The sequence below is a fragment of the Achroia grisella genome, unplaced genomic scaffold (genome assembly GCF_030625045.1).
Source record: "Achroia grisella isolate CSIRO2021 unplaced genomic scaffold, CSIRO_AGI_Agris_v1 utg642, whole genome shotgun sequence".
NCBI classification, from domain to species: Eukaryota; Metazoa; Arthropoda; class Insecta; order Lepidoptera; family Pyralidae; genus Achroia; species Achroia grisella.
Genome location: NW_026712979.1, coordinates 384,041 through 400,971, shown reverse-complemented (window position 1 = coordinate 400,971; position 16,931 = coordinate 384,041). Strand labels below are relative to the sequence as shown.

General features: G+C 32.8%; 1 protein-coding gene and 1 pseudogene across 1 annotated transcript; one reads left to right on the top strand and one right to left on the bottom strand.

Moving 5' to 3' along the window:
- Positions 1–239: 239 nt before the first annotated feature.
- Positions 240–2,166, top strand: LOC131849494 (putative nuclease HARBI1; annotated as a pseudogene).
- A 426-nt stretch (positions 2,167–2,592) lies between these two features.
- LOC131849505 (uncharacterized) lies at positions 2,593–4,009 on the bottom strand. The gene is made up of 3 exons (XM_059199584.1): positions 3,694–4,009; positions 3,404–3,589; positions 2,593–2,890 (listed from the first exon to the last, which is right to left on the bottom strand). The coding sequence occupies exons 1-3, from the start codon at positions 3,877–3,879 to the stop codon at positions 2,666–2,668; spliced, it is 597 nt and encodes a 198-aa protein (XP_059055567.1). The 5' UTR covers positions 3,880–4,009; the 3' UTR covers positions 2,593–2,665.
- Positions 4,010–16,931: the final 12,922 nt, after the last annotated feature.

The window sequence follows — 16,931 nt, the reverse complement described above, 5'->3', positions numbered from 1 at the left end:
GCTCAGCAGTCTTGCCAACAATATTCAGTCACTAGTAAGCGGAGCTCTGTAGGTCTACCACGAAGTGCAATTCCGAAATTTCGGATCGATATTTCGTGTGATTCGTACCATGAAAAACGTTCATTCCGAAATCGTGCCCGAAAACGGAGAATATCGTTTCGATCGTCCCAAATCGTACCATGAAGTGTCCGTTCGTACGTTATTATGACGTTTTGACAGCACGTTTATCGTGATTTAAAGTGCGAAGTAGACGAAACCTAAATAGTTAACTTTTTACTTTCGTAAGTATGGATTTTACGTATATAAGTGCTGTAATATATAAAAAAGTGATTAATTAATAATTCAGTTAATGTGTTACAGTGAATAATGTGATAAAAGTTAAACTAATTAGTGTTTTTAAATATTATTGTGTTCAATATAACCTACAACTTAGCATTACTTTATTTTGATTTAGTTTCATTATGCCAAGATTGGCTGGAATTTTAGAAGCCCTCAATGAAGAAGAAATTGAAAGACGCAGGTTTAAAAGAAAAATGCATACTAGGTACCTCCAAAGATCCATTCCCGACTTCGAGTTTGTATCTAAATACAGACTCAGTCGGGAAGTCTTCGAGAATCTTTGTCAGTATGTGGTACGATTATTACCCCTGCCTAAAAATAGTTGAGCAATCGATCCAATAACCAAAGTAAGATCTTATGTACATTTTGTAGATGAAAAAATTTAGTATTTACCTATTATTTAGTATTCCCATATCTATTTTTTTTTCAGATTCTCACTGCATTAAATTTTTATGCCAGTGGTAGCTACCAGGGTGCAGTCGGACAAAATTTAGACACCACTATGGCTCAGCAGTCTGTCTTAAACTGCATCAGGGATGTAACAGATGCCCTAAATACACCCTATATACTAAGGAAATATATAAGATTTCCTCAGTCCAGGGAAGACAGGAACATATTGAAGAGAAAGTAAGTTTATGTATATTAAATATGATTAAGATTTAACTTTATAGAATTTTATGCTCTTTGTCGATTTATAATACATATACTATTAATTTAGTTCAGTCAACTATTTGTAGCTGTAAATTTATAAATGATATTGTTGTTAATTTCAGGAATCAGCATAAGTTAATTGATGTTTAAATAATCAGTAGTTTATATTTCTTTTTCAGTTTTGCTACACAGTATGGTATCCCTGGTGTTATAGGATGTATCGACAGCACCCATGTAGCTATAATTCGGCCAACAGTCAATGAAGAGATTTTTCAATAGAAAACATTACCACTCTTTAAATGTTCAAGTTGTAAGTACAGTATTTTATGTAAAATTTGCATAGTGTATAAATAATTCTCAAGTTATTCATATTTGTCACTATCTGCAAATATCTTTATAATGTTTGTCCTATTTTTTAGATTGCTGACAGTAATTTAAAAATTATGAATATTGACGCCTCTTATGGTGGTGCCACTCATGATGCATTCATTTGGGAGCATAACGAGATCAAAGATCATTTGGAGAGTCTTCAAGGAGAAACAACTTATTTGCTGGGTAAATAAATCGTAATTCTTAACTTTGTAGTTGTACTACATATAAAATTGGTGAACAAACAAGAATACAATGTTTTGTCATTCCTTTTCATTATTAGGATGTCATAAAAGATGATTATAGATTGTATTTCAGTATTTTTTATGTTAAATATTATTAGCTGATATTATATTGAATAGTCTATAAGCTATCAAGTGCATTTATCAAATTCCAAGTCTCACAGTTAAGTATGTTTTCTTTTCTTTCAGGTATATAAAGATTAGAAGAGAGCCATACGTTCTATTTATGGTATGGGTTCGAGATAGTCATTATATCAAGGCTTTAAAGAATCAAATATCCTCACCGTTGCCTCACAGTACATTTATGAAATATTATGTATACAAGGAAAAACTTAGATAGTTTCAAGAAACTTAAAGACTGTACAAGTAGAAACTTATGCAATAAAAATATACTAATTTTACCTAAATGCTGTTAAAATTGATATTAAACAAATGTTATGTAAAAAAGCCTATTATAGGATAGATGAATTCATAGATGACAGCAATATAATAAGTTTATTTGAATAAATGATTTTCTATTCTATTCTATTAGAAGTTAAGGCATTACTTATTTACAAAATTAAAAACTTTTTACAATAAAATATTTTTATTTTATAATCACATATATGTAGATAAAAGTAAAATCAAAATTGTATATTAAACATTTTTTAAAATAACACTAATTATAAATGATTAAACATTCATTCAGAAAAATGTTGTATAAGTATATGCAAACTAAGTAGTGTAGTTCAAGGCGCATTAAATTAATGACCAGTAAAAAACTGTAGTTTGGTACTTTGTGTCTTTGTTAATACTTATATAAAGCTAAGTAACATTTTTATACTCATTATTTAACAAATCAACAAACTAACATAATTCAACAAATCAACAATTATATATATAAAGCTAAGTAACTTTTTTATACTCATTATTTAACAAATCAACAAACTAACAGAATTCAACAAATCAACAATGATATATCTAAAGCTAAGTAACTTTTTTTATACTCATTATTTAACAAATCAACAAACTAATACAAATCTACATTAATCATGTCAAATTTAAAAAAAAAAACAAAATTTCATCTATTCAGTCGTCTTAATTCTATTTGTAGACCATCCAATCGATCCCTTATTAATACATTTAATTCCTGGAGTGATTGGCGAATCAGCCCTGACTCTACCACCCGTCGATCCTCCGCTGCGATTCGCCGCTCCTCCATTTCGAACAAACGCCTGCGTACACTGCGAGGTCCAATGGCGTCTGCTCGACGGCGTCGTCGCTCTGGACGTGTAGTAGCCGTTGAAGTTCTAAAAAGTTTTTTTTAAAATAATTATTATCATTATTGTTTTCGGTATGCATGATTGGTACTAATACCAGACTTGATGTCTAGGAATATACTAGTGATTAGGACTATAAGCCCCCATTACTAATAATCTTAATATTTACAGAAATATTTTCATATAACAATAATTTATTATGATATAAATTTTTTAATCAATAATAAGGTATAAGTAAGTGTTATTTATTAGTACTGTCTTATCTTTACTTCTTAGTTAACATTGAAAAACTGTGTATATATAAAAAGGTACCAACTCTGTCTCAACTCATATTTCTGCTATGAAGCAGCTGTTCTTGCATAGCTGTATTTCAGTTTGAAAGGTGGGAAAAGGCTATTTAGGTACCTTATATACAGAAATAAAAGGAATGGTAATGCATGAGGAATACTATGGAAGTCACCATGTATTTTGATGACATCCATTATGTTATATATGTCTAGAGATAACAGTTAGCACTATTTTAGTAATGGTTTTACAACATACCTCTGGAAATGCAGGAACATGTGCATCCGACTGAGGTTCTCCAAAGCCCTCTCCCATAATACCCAATATTCTGCACTGTATTGGGTTTAAAGGCTCAGCAGATGATGGCCCTACCCCAGTGGCTGTGGCAGACCTTCGAGCAGCAGTAGCAGCTTTTTTAGTTAGATATTTTTTGTCAGCCCATACCTAAAATTTATAAAGTATCAGTATTGGAAAATTTTATTTAATAACAAAATTATTTAACATTTTAAATGCATATCACGTACTAAAATATCAAGAAAAGTGCTTACCTTCTGCCACTGCTTTACAGTTTTAGTGCATCCACCCAATGCATTGAGTTCGTCTGTAAGACGAACCCATAATTGGGTGGATCTTGTTCGCCCTTCTGCATTTCTACAGTGGCCACGAGCTAACTCCTGGTGCTCTGCTAGGAATGTTAGGAGTGTATGCACTTGTTCCACAGTGGGATTACTCATCTAAATGCATAAATACATTTGTTAGCGCTTGTCATAAATAGAAACTAATAAATAAAATCAAAGTTATTAGATGTTCATTTTCATTGATGTTTAACGAACAAATTTAGCAATAAAAAATTATTTAAAAACACTTGTGATGATAATTCTTAAGTTTATATATAAAAAAATAAAAACAAAAATTCAAATGTAAATAGAGGTTTGACGTTTTCTTATGACATAAAATACTACTAATTTTAGAAGTTTATAATTTCAATACATTTAAATATAAACGACTGTACATTTTATTTTATCCGGAGTATACCACTTTATTTTTTTCCTAATTTAAGAGTGTATAATAAAAGACTTCTCATCTTTCATTCGTTCACGATCATAGTCTATGGTACCCGTCCGAAATATCTTATTCCGAAGAAACTTCATGGTTCCTTTAAACTAGTATTTCGGTCGTCTTTCGTTTCGTTACGCGATAATCGGCAGTAACTTTCGTGGTAGACCTACTGCTTACTAGTGACTTGTCCCAATATGCGGAAATACGATACACTTGAATATCGCTGAATTTCTTAGAATAAAATTTAATAATGTTGTTTCTGTTAAATCATATTACTCACTAAATGATTACTTGAATGACGAGCGTGCATTGCAATAGTTTTCATGTTCGAGATTTTCATTTAATGTTAGACATAGACACCTATATAAATACCTATGCATTGTAAATGAACTGGATTAAAAAAAAAAAGTAATTCAATTGAGTTTCTTGCCAGTTCTTCTCAATTGGATGTATATACCGAACTGGATGGTAGGGAAAAAAGATATGCTTTAACTATTTTGGACACAAATTTTGACCATTTACTACATACTTCTTTTGGAATTTATTTCATTGATGCACTGAATGTCTATATATTTTGAACTGCGTTGTATCTTTAAATATTCTCCTGCCTGACAGACTGATTCTATGGGTGTAAGGGAGACGGAAGACACTTGAAATGTTAATATCAATTATGTATAACGGATAGATGGAATTACCATTTCCACTTGTAGCGAAACTAGATGATATTCCATACGAACAATTGGAGCAAAAGGGATACGGAAGGCGTATTCTTTGGATTTATCGACAAATAAAACAAAGTTTAATCTTCATTCTTTAACTGTTTACAAGTTACGTCCATTAAACATTAACTGACACACACACCACAAATCCTTTCCAACAACCTCTTAAAATCTGTAAGGCCCAAAGTTAAAGAAAGGTTGTGAGTATGTAATATTATGTTATCTATGGTTGTGAGCAAACGTGAAATGTTGGAAAAAACACGATACAGATGGCGTCATTGGTATTATTCAAATTATTTATGTTTGTACAAAGGTTAAAAATTTAAAACTACGTTATCAAAAACATTTTATATATTCTTAAATAGTTATATATACATTCTAAAATGAAGTAATGCGTCTAGAAAAGTAATTTTCACACATTTAATAATTTTTGCGTTGACCTGTTGTCGATTACAATTGAATCATTGCTTTTAGGGGCTTAATGTTTCTAGAATGTTTTCATAGATGGCACTGTTTTCATTTCTATCACCGTATTTTAAATGTCCAATTTATATTTTCCAATAATAAGCACTTACTATACTATTATTATAAATTAAACATATAAAAAATTGAAGTAAATTAAAAACAACTGAACAAAAAAACAATATTATTCCAATGGTACCTAGGTAGAAAGTGTTGCCATGTTAAAATAAATACATTCAAATCGATTTTTTAAAATAATCGATAACAGGATTTTACTACAGCGCATTTTTCGATGATGCTTTCATTTTCAAACAGTATATTTCATTATTTTGTATTATCTTATATTTGTGGAACGTATAATTTTTACTCGATTACGGCAAACCAAAATAGACAGTTATGATTTTGGCAGATGCCGTAGGTATATCTGTTTGCTCATAACTTCGAAACTCGGAGATGGAAAAATATGAATTAGATCGATCTGATAGAAGTGTACTCTATTATATCAATCTCCACGCGGTCTGCCTGGTAACTATTGCAATTAATTCTCTTAGTGACATTATGAGATGTAACATCAAACCGTTTCAAATTTTGTAAAGGTGTTCGGCAGGGTTGTGTTATCTCCCCAATCCTTTTCAACATCTATGGCGAATATATCATGCGACAGACGCTTGAAAATTGGGAAGGAGGCGTAAAGGTAGGGGGAGTCAAAATCTCTAACCTGCGTTACGCAGACGACACTGCCTTGCTGGCATCATCCGAAGCAGAAATGGCGGAAATACTGGATCGCTTGGAGTCTGTCAGCCTGGGGTTGGGCCTTACTATCAATAAAAGTACCAAGCTTATGGTAATCGATCGTTTTTCATCAATCCAGCGCACTGACCTACTAGGAGACTTTGACACCGTTGACCAATTCCAGTACCTTGGCTCCGTGATCACAAACCGAGGCGGCTGCGAAACTGAGATACGTCGACGAATCGCCATGGCTAAGACAGCAATGACCCAATTGAGCAAAGTATGGAGAAACAGAAACATTACCAACAAAACCAAAATACACCTGATAAGATCACTGGTTTTCTCCATCGCGCTATATGGTGCAGAGACATGGACCCTCAAAGCCGCTGATAGGCAAAGAGTTGATGCCTTTGAAATGTGGTGCTGGCGTCGACTATTGAGGATACCGTGGACAGCCCACCGTACAAACGTCTCTGTACTAATAGAGCTTAAATTGGAAGATTCACAGCGGCTGTCTTCTACTTGTCTGCAGCGCATTGTGCGATACTTCGGACACATCGCGCGGAGGGATGTAGACAATATGGAGAGACTGATGGTAACAGGGAAGATAGAAGGTAAAAGACGTCGAGGCCGAAGTCCCATCCGATGGTCAGATCAAATATCACGTCAACTGAACATTACTGTCAGCGCCGCAATACATCAGGCATCTGAGCGCAGCAGATGGCGCCGGCTAGTCGACAAGATAGTATAGAGTCACGATCCTCAGCAGTGAGGGAACGATTAAGAAGAAGTGACATTATAAGTATGTATGAAAAAATTAAATACCTACTTATTGTAATTTAATAAATGAAAATTGAATGTGGTGTAGTGTATATGAGGTCAGCTATGACAAAAAGGGAGGGGACGCCCTAAGAAAAGATGGATGGATTGTGTGAAAGATGATATGAATAAAAGAAGAGTATACTCAGATATGGCGACCGATAGAGATCCGTGGAAGAGAATGACATACTGCACTGACCACAAATAATAGGATAAAGGCGAGGCAATGATGATGAAGCAATTTGACAAATAAATAATAAACAAACAATTTAACAGCCTCGGTGATCTAGTGGTTTAGCACACCGCTTTACTATCCGATGGTCGTGGGTTCGATTCCTCGCACGGTACAAACATTTGTATTCATGAGTATAATTGTTTGTATCGGTCTGGGTGTTTTCTATGTATAATATGTATTTATTTACATTACAATGTATTTATATCAGTTGTCTAGTACCCATAACAGAAGCTCTGCTTCGCTTGGGATTAGATGGCGTTGTGTGAATTGTCCTGAGATATTATTATTATTATTATTATTCATAAAAAGGCAAGTTTAATACAGTACCAAGAAAGAGAAACAACACTGAAGAAGAAAAAGAACACTGTAAAGAACAGGAGTTCAAAAGAATAAGAAAAAAATAAAAGTAGACATATGTATATAAAAAAACATTTTATTGTATAAAATATTAATTCAGGTAAAAATAAGAAGAGAAGCCTGTAAATTATTTTGCAATGCAATTAAATTAAGAAAGTAATGGACTGGTGAGGAGAAGAAATTCCAAGTTATTGTATATTGTGTACCAGTAATTAATTATGAAATGATTTTGATAAAATAATCGTATTGATATTGATTTATTTAGAATATACTATAAATATAATAGAAGTGTTTAAAGATTTTAGTAGTGTGAAAAACAAGCATTGTAAAAAAAGTGCTACGGTAAATTATTAACAATTGTTTATTAAAAGTGTTTTGTTACCTCAAAAAAAATATAATCTAGTGTTGTGTACATGTAATTTTAGTCACACCTCATTTGATTTAATATGTCAGGAATAATTTACTACATAATAATTTTATATTAGATGGCATTCATATATTTATTTTAATGGAAAGTGTATAATAAAGCCCATTTTCATCAAAAACTTTGTGTTAACGTATATTTCTCACTATACATAATATGGGACACAGTTACATAGATACATCAAAATAATAATTGCATTTTAATAATGTCTAGTAAGTAAGTCTACAAATTCTATATGTCTACTAAGCACTGCTGTGTCTAAACTGTGTCACCCCACCTTACATTTTCCTGTTGTCATCTAGTATATAAGATCAATATTTGACATATCATAAGAGTCTGTAATAGACCTACATGAATAAAGATATTTTGAATTTGAATTTGAATTCAATTATCATCTGTAATATACATATACATTCTCAACCAACAACATAGTATATTTATCCCGCAACAGTGGTGACCCCGACGTGATCTGGTCGACTTGATCGAGACGATACCTGGGAAAATGACGATATCAAACAAGCGATCTCTGTCTGACGGCATCCTGCGCACCACCATTGCGCATTTCCACCGGCTTCTCACAAGCAGGTCATACCGGTTCTGAAATTCACTGTCTTTATAGTCTTTGGGCATTGAAATAGTAATTAGGAACAAAATTGAGAGACAGTAGGTCACAGTACCCCAGATCCTTGAATTTAAATCATTAAGTACTTAAAGTATTAGGTAGGTAACCTAATACTTTTTTAATTAATTAATTAATTTCAATCTCAATCATCATATCAATGAAGATAATGTTAATTTAAGATGGTGAATATCTACCATCGTTATTGATCTCATCATCACCACCATGATGGTGGTGTCGTTATCACCGATACCCTCCCTCATCCACATTGTCAAAAGTTACTACCTACTATTGTTATTTGAAATGGTAAACATGCTGACGGCCCATCTGACCATGACGCTATCTACGTATACATAAATTGTTAAATAGCATTACAAACATTACGACACCTTGTCGTGCTTTTACGTGCCCATATCCAAACTTTGTCATTCTGGAGACCATAGATGTTATGTCCAAATACCGTGTAATTTCGTAGCTTAATTTCAATTTGCATAAATACCAAAAAACAAGCAGTAATGGCGTCGTGTTTACAGCCGCCAGCCTACTTTTAGATATCGAAGGTTCTACAAGTATAACTCTAAACAAGTACATGCCATTAGCATCCTTATAATGTCCCTGAAAGTACCTATATAACCGATTGATAGAATAGAATAGAAAATTATTTATTCAAATAAATTTAAGCACTTTTGAATAGTCATAACAATTTTTTTTATCTACCGCTCGTTCGGAAAGCTGTATCATCACAAGAAGAACGAGCAAGAAACTTGTGTGTTGCTCTTTTAAATAATCCTTGTATGTTTACATTTACATGTCGAAACGTGTGTCTAAGACGTTAGGTGTTACTTATAAATGTATGCAACCTCATTTTGCTATATTATGTAACTTTTAAAAAAAGAACACAGAACACTAACTAAATTGTCATTCTGAGCTAATTCATTGGAGGAAAAATACAAGAATCTTTACATGAGTACAAAATATTTGTTTTATTTACAAAAGAACAAAAGGATAGTACAAACATTTTGGTCTTCGGAGCCGGATAGCTTTATAAACACTGTAGTTGATAAAAAGTACAATCCTCCACATGTATAAAGAAGTCAATTGTAGCGGGAAAGTTATGTTGCCTTGAGTGTGGGAGCCATTTTATATTTTTAATAAGAAGAAACGGATGGTGCCGCCTTTGCAAATCTGAGCTGGTGCTGGTGAGCACAATATTCTATTTGATGGGAAGTTGATAGAAACATCATAGCCGTGACTACATATCTTAAGTGTTGTGTGAGTGAAAAATTGCTGTGAGTACATTTAATTCTAATTTAGTAGGAAAGTTCAAACGAAGAATTATCAAATCATTGAAGAAGTTCAAGCGAAGTTCGACTTTAATGACTATTAGTGAGCAACAGAGACTTAAATTTTATTTTCATATAATAAGGCATAATTTGCAGAACTGTCTATTAGTACATTCAATACATTTTATTTATAAATAGAAAAATATATTTAGTTATGTAATATTTCATTATTTTATCAATTTGATACGTATAAAATAGTTCACATAATTTCAAAAATAGAACGCTGTATATACCTACGATTTGTACAAAATCTAATTCCAGGAAATCGTTCCATTTCTTGTTTTAATTTTTAATTTATTATTTAATTTGAAAATGGAATCTCTTATTAATGTACAAAAAGATCTTCAAAAATGTATAGATAAAGCATTAATTAATTTTAAGAAATGTCCAAAGGACAGCCTTTCAGTAGAATATGTTGAGATCAGAATTGAAAATTTAGAACGCAATTGGATTTTATTTAGAGAAAATAATAGTAGACTGTATGAAATTTCTATACCGGAACAATTAGAGAATTCATGTTATGTAAAAAATGATATGTATAATCAAACAGAGGAAAGTTATATTGCGGGAAAAACTTATATGAAAATTGTATTGAAAAATGTAGATATATCTCTTTATGGGTCAAATATAAATAATAATGAGGTCAAATCAGCTCCATCCGTGAAACTTCCTAAGATTTCGATTCCACGTGCAACTTCTGCACGTTGTCAACTAGACAACGTGCAGAAGTTGCACTATTTAAAAAGTCATCTCACGGGTGAGGCAGAGTTGTTGATTAGACATACACCTATCACTGACTCTAATTACATTCAGTGTTGGTCTCAGCTAGAGAAACGATACAACAATAAAAGATATTTAGCTAACTGTATTTTAAATCGTTTATTTACACAACGGCATGTCAATATAGAATCTGCTTCAGCAATAAAGGATTTGCTGGATACCACCACTGACTGTCTTAGTGCTTTAAATAATTTAGATATTGATGTGAGTACATGGGATATAATGATCATACATATAATTACATTTAAATTAGATAACGAAACACGAAAGCAATGGGAGTTAACAATTTCTAGTTCCGGTAACAATTGTGACGAGTTACCGACTTTAGCACAGTTTAAACATTTTTTAGAAAGTCGTTTTCGTGCCCTTGAATTTATTGAACCAAAAAGGGAATCAGTACAATACAACAATGATTTACAAAATTCACATTTAAATACAAAGGTTTTAGTTGCCACCAATAGTTCAACCATGCGTTGTGAATATTGTTCTGATTATCACAAACTTTGTTTTTGTAAAATCTTCGCGAAACAAAATGTAAATGTTAGACGAGATTTTGTTGCCAAAAACAAAATGTGCTTTAATTGCTTAGGTAGTAATCATACTGTTTATGATTGTAAAAAGATTATGAATTGCCGAATTTGTATGAAGAGACATCATTCTCTACTTCATCCAACCACAGAAACAGAGAGAGATAGAGATCAAAATACTCATAAGTCAAATACAGAAAATGTCAATCCTTCTATTGATACTACTCCGATAGTATCCTGTATTTCTACAAAACAAACATTTAACACCGGTCAAGTTTTATTAGCAACAGCACGTCTAAATGTAGAGTCCAATTCAGGTGAATTCATGCCATATCGTGCTTTACTAGATCAAGGCTCACAAGCTTGCTTCATCACAGAGGAAGCAGTTCATTCATTGAAACTACATAAAATTCCTATTACAGGAATGATTTCAGGTTTAGGTAACTGTAATACGTTAAGGGCTACTCATATGGTGAAAACTACTATACAGTCAAGCGTTGACCATAACTTTAAAATGGAAATAAGTGCTTATGTTTTGAATAATATTACGTCGTATCTACCTGAAAGAAAAGTTGACATGTTAGATTGGATAGAAGTGAAAGATTTAACTTTAGCAGACCCTCAATTCAAATCTCCTAATAAAATAGATCTTTTATTGGGTGCAGAAGTTTTTAGTTATATTTTAAAGCCAGATGTAAAAAGAAGCCCAGCTGGAAGTTTGATAGCACAAAGTACTCATCTAGGGTGGGTCCTCTCAGGTAGAATTGAATCAAAGAATATGAATAATGACAATATAGAAATTGCTATAGGAATGCATGAACGATTAAACAAAGACAACACAAAAAGTATTTATAGGTTTAGTAAACTACGTGGTAAAATAAAAGAGATGTATATTTAATAAGAAAGTTAATGTTTCTAGTACAAAAAATAAACTATATACAGAACATATAATGACAGATATTAAATAATAGGACATAAAGAACAAATAAAGAACAACATAAAATATATATATATTAATTAGGTCATAATAAAAAAAAGGGTAAAGGGTAAGGGAAAGAACAACTTAGAAAAGTACAAGGACAACAAAAATAAAAGTCAAATTAAAAAAAAAAAAAAAAGTACTTAGCATGGTGCTATAACGAATTATAACGACACATCAAAACCTAATTCAATATTCATATTAATTATTGTAGGATGGATTTATAGGATTTTAAGATTTAACTCAAATGAATTGATTTTACGATTATTGTCAGTACCTGATATTATATTTACCTATGTCGAACTGTCAATCAATATAGAGATAATTAGAGTATTACAAGAGTTTTATTGATTGAAATAAGATAACATTTTATTATTGTGATTATAGTTTGTTGTGTATATTTTAGAACAACTGAGAAATTAAATATGTTAATCATATGTTAGAGGTTTACAGAGTCTTTTGTGCCTATGTATACTATTTTATGAATTTTCCAATTTGTTCGTTGATCTAGTACACTTATATATAATGATATTCTTTCTTACTTGGTTGTAGTGCAAAAACAATTCTGAAGAACATTTTGGCACTAAATGTTCTTACATGGGGAAAATGTCTAAGACGTTAGGTGTTACTTATAAATGTATGCAACCTCATTTTGCTATATAATGTAACTTTTAAAAAAAGAACACAGAACACTAACTAAATTTGTCATTCTGAGCTAATTCATTGGAGTGAAAATACAAGATCCTTTACATGAGTACAAAATATTTGTTTTATTTACAAAAGAACAAAAGGATAGTACAAACAACGTGTGAATACAAACTACCAACGGTTCAGAACATCGCCTTACTTCCGATGGTCGCGGGTTCGATTCCTCGCACGGCACAAACATTTGTATTCATGAGTATGATTGTTTATATCGGTTTGGGTGTTTTCTATGTATAATATGTATGTATTTACGAAAAAAAATGTATCTATGTATTTGTATCAGTTTCCTGTGTGAATTGTCTTGATATTATTATTATGTAGTTATCTCTGCAAAACACTGACATGTAGACTGAATTGCCTGCCATCTATTTTAATGCTTTATTACTAAGCACCCATTAGTAATCCGAACTGCTTTAGATATAGCGACATCTAGCGCCTACGACGGCGAAATAAAATGTCCTCCGTTAGGATGGAACCATTTTCTTGTATGGGATTGGGTGTCTGCCGAGGTTCGAACCTCTAGTGGTGCCCTTAGACTAAAGTCGTATTCGTCAGGTAGGAGTTGGCCTTCAGCCGCTCCATAAGTCCTTCCGCGGGTTTGGAGTGCCATCTGCATTCGCCCCTAACGTCCGGTGAAGCTGTAAAGGCCAGCTGCGGCCAACAGCATTAGAGTCGTCCGAAAAAAATATTTAGGCAATTAGATCAATATATAAGGTTGTAACCTCATAACTGTATTTCATTCAATAAGTACAAACGCTCCCGATCTCCAGAACCTCGATTTTATACACTGGTAGAGAATGCCATCAGGTATTAAGTTAAAATTATTGATCTTATGCCCAATTTACACTCATCCCGAGTGGGCAGGAAAACGAGCACGGAAGTGAGCAGCGCGAGAGTGTAAACACGATACTTCCCATGCCGTTGGCACTGCCACTCGCGCTGCCCGGCGCTCCCTCGATTGTTTGTTTTTCATGCGCGAGTCAAAGGACTGGCAGCGCGAGTGGCAGCGTGTTTTTACATTCAGCCCTCTCGCTCAGTTGTCGCCCGGTAATATTTCCGGCAGCGCGAGTGGCAGGGGAAGCGGCTGAATGTAAACGTAGCATTACATATATATTGCGGAAGAAATTTCCTGTTTATAAGATCATTGACTCCAAAAACAATATTTCTTATAAAACTGCTTACTGTCCTAATAATAATATTTAATATACTTACATAAAACAATTTAACCCCCTTATTCATAATAACATCAAACATCCAATGTACGGTACATCACCGCACTGCCGCCGTTAGCGCAGGCGGGTGCATCATTTCATAAAATATGATTGTCGCATGCCTAATCCTTCTTAATGTAAATCTACACAAAACAACATTCATTTAAATGAGCAACACACAAGTTTCTCGCTCATTTTTGTGATGAGTCTGCGTTCCGAATGAGCGGTAGAATAAAAAATATGTGACTATTCCAAAGTGCGTATATTTTGTTTATTTGAATATAGATTATTTCTGTTTCTTTCTTTCTAGCAAGAATTATTATAGAGGTTATAGTTTATATAAATAAAGGGATTTAATTTGTGCTATAAATAGAACAACTTAGTGCCAAAACCAACGCTAAAATTAACATCACAATCCAAAATAACCCTGCACAACTCACACAGCGCCATCTAGTCACAAACTAAGTTAAACTTACACTATAGGTACTAGACAAATGATATACATACTTAAATAATGCGTTTACAATTACATAATATACATAAAAATTATACAAACATAGTAATGAACACAAATATTGAGCGGGGATCGAACCCGCGACTACTGTAAACGAATATACATAAAACATTATAAAAACTACACACACACTAGTGAACACAAATATTGCACGGGGATCGAACCCGCGACTACTCTAAAAGACAGGCTTAACTGCTAGACCAGTGATTCCCAAAGTGATTCCCAAAGTTCCATACCGACCCCCAGGGGTCTTGTTGTTTTTAACACAAAACTTTACTACAGTTAGAGATTTACAAAAAAATCAATACCAGGTAAGATCAAGTCTATCCAAAACCGAAAAATATGACAAGGGGTCTACGATATAAAAAAAGTTTGGGAACCTCTGCCCTATACCATAATAGTCATCAAGTATAAGATTAATATTTCTGATAACATCCTAAACTATATACATATCTACTTATCATTTTGTACTCATTGAACAGACGAGAATCTTAAATACATATAATATATGATGTTTTATTGTACGTTTTGGCACATGCATTTTTTTATACCATACTACATGTCCTACTACCATACTCCATGCCAGCTAGTTATTATATATATAAACTCAAAGGTGACTGACATAGTGATCTATCAACGCACAGCCCAAACCACTAGACGGATCGGGCTGAAATTTGGCATGCAGGTAGATGTTATGACATAGGCATCCGCTAAGAAAGGGTTTTGATTAATTCTACCCCCAACGGGATAAAATAGGGGATGAAAGATTGTATGAAACTGTCAATTTTAAACCGATCGGGCTGAGACTTTGCATGCCTAAATCTACTAAGAAAGGATTTTAACAAATTCCACGCCGAAGGGGATAAATTAACGCGAGCGATACCGCGGGCAAAAGCTAGTATATATATATATATATATAGCTGTCCCGGCAAACGTTGTTTTGCCATATAAATTAAAATCGCTATTAAAAAAATAGGGGTCGATGCTAGAAGGGTGAAAATTTAAGGTTGTATGTATGTATTTTTCAATCCTAAATAATAATAAAATAAAAACAAAATATTATGTCGAAAAAATAAAAAAATATATTTAGGGGTGGATATCCCTTACCACTTAGGGGTATGAAAAATAGTAGCCGATTCTCAGACCTACTGAATACGCATATAAAATTTCATAAAAATCGATCAAGCCTAGGAGTATGGTAACTAACATTGTGACAAGAGAAAGTTATATATAAGATTATATATTATATAATAATAATAATAATTTCAAAATTATGTTTATCACTGTTTTCAAGACACTTGGTAGAGTTAACTTTATAAAACTACTATATTAAATGACTTGTAAAATAGTCAAATAGCATAATGCAATACACGCTATGTTTATATATTAAAAATTGATACATATATTGTTCTTAATTTTTAATATACATCCTGATTTACATTGCGAAATTAAAATGGTAACGTAATTATCTAGTTTCGTAAAATTTATGAAACTAGTAGAGATGTGGTAACTCGTAATAAACATGACTCGAGTTAACTCGAGTTATTATTTAGGTAACTCGAGTTGACTCGAGTTACCTGGAATTAAAAGTTTTTGTTATTTTTTCGAACAATTCTAATGTTTTTGGTCGCAGCTAGCTTGGAAATCGTGACCGAACTTTAGGGGGCGAGTAGAAATGGCACTTTAAAGCCGCGGAAGGAATTATGGAGCGCATAATCATTTTATTGATAACATATATACATATAGATATAGCATCGGACCAATATGTGCAACTCGAGTTAACTCGAGTCAACTCGAGTTAACTCGAGTCAACTCGAGTTAACACATCTCTAGAAACTAGTTCTAATGGGCCATAACATTTAAAACTCTATGATATTTCCAAATACTTTCGTAATGTTATTACATTATTAACTTTTTAGATATAAACTAACTACCCACCTCGGCTTCGCACGGGTGTTCATGTATTATACATATAAACCATCCTCTTGAATCACTCTATCTATTAAAGAAAACCGCTTCAAAATCCGTTCCGTAGTTTTAAAGAGGACGGACGGACAGACAGCGATAGCGACTTTGTTTTAAACTATGTAATGATTTAAAAATGTAGAAATATTTAATTACTCTTGAATATAAATAGATAAAAAAATATTCTCCGAAACTAGTCTGTCATAAGTTTCGTAATGTAAATCAGGTAAATACAATTAGAAAGAAAGGCACCACAATTTATCACAAGTAGTATATTACCAACGAAATTCTACTTAGTGCTTTTTTCTGTCTTGCAGAAAGACGGACGGACAAGCG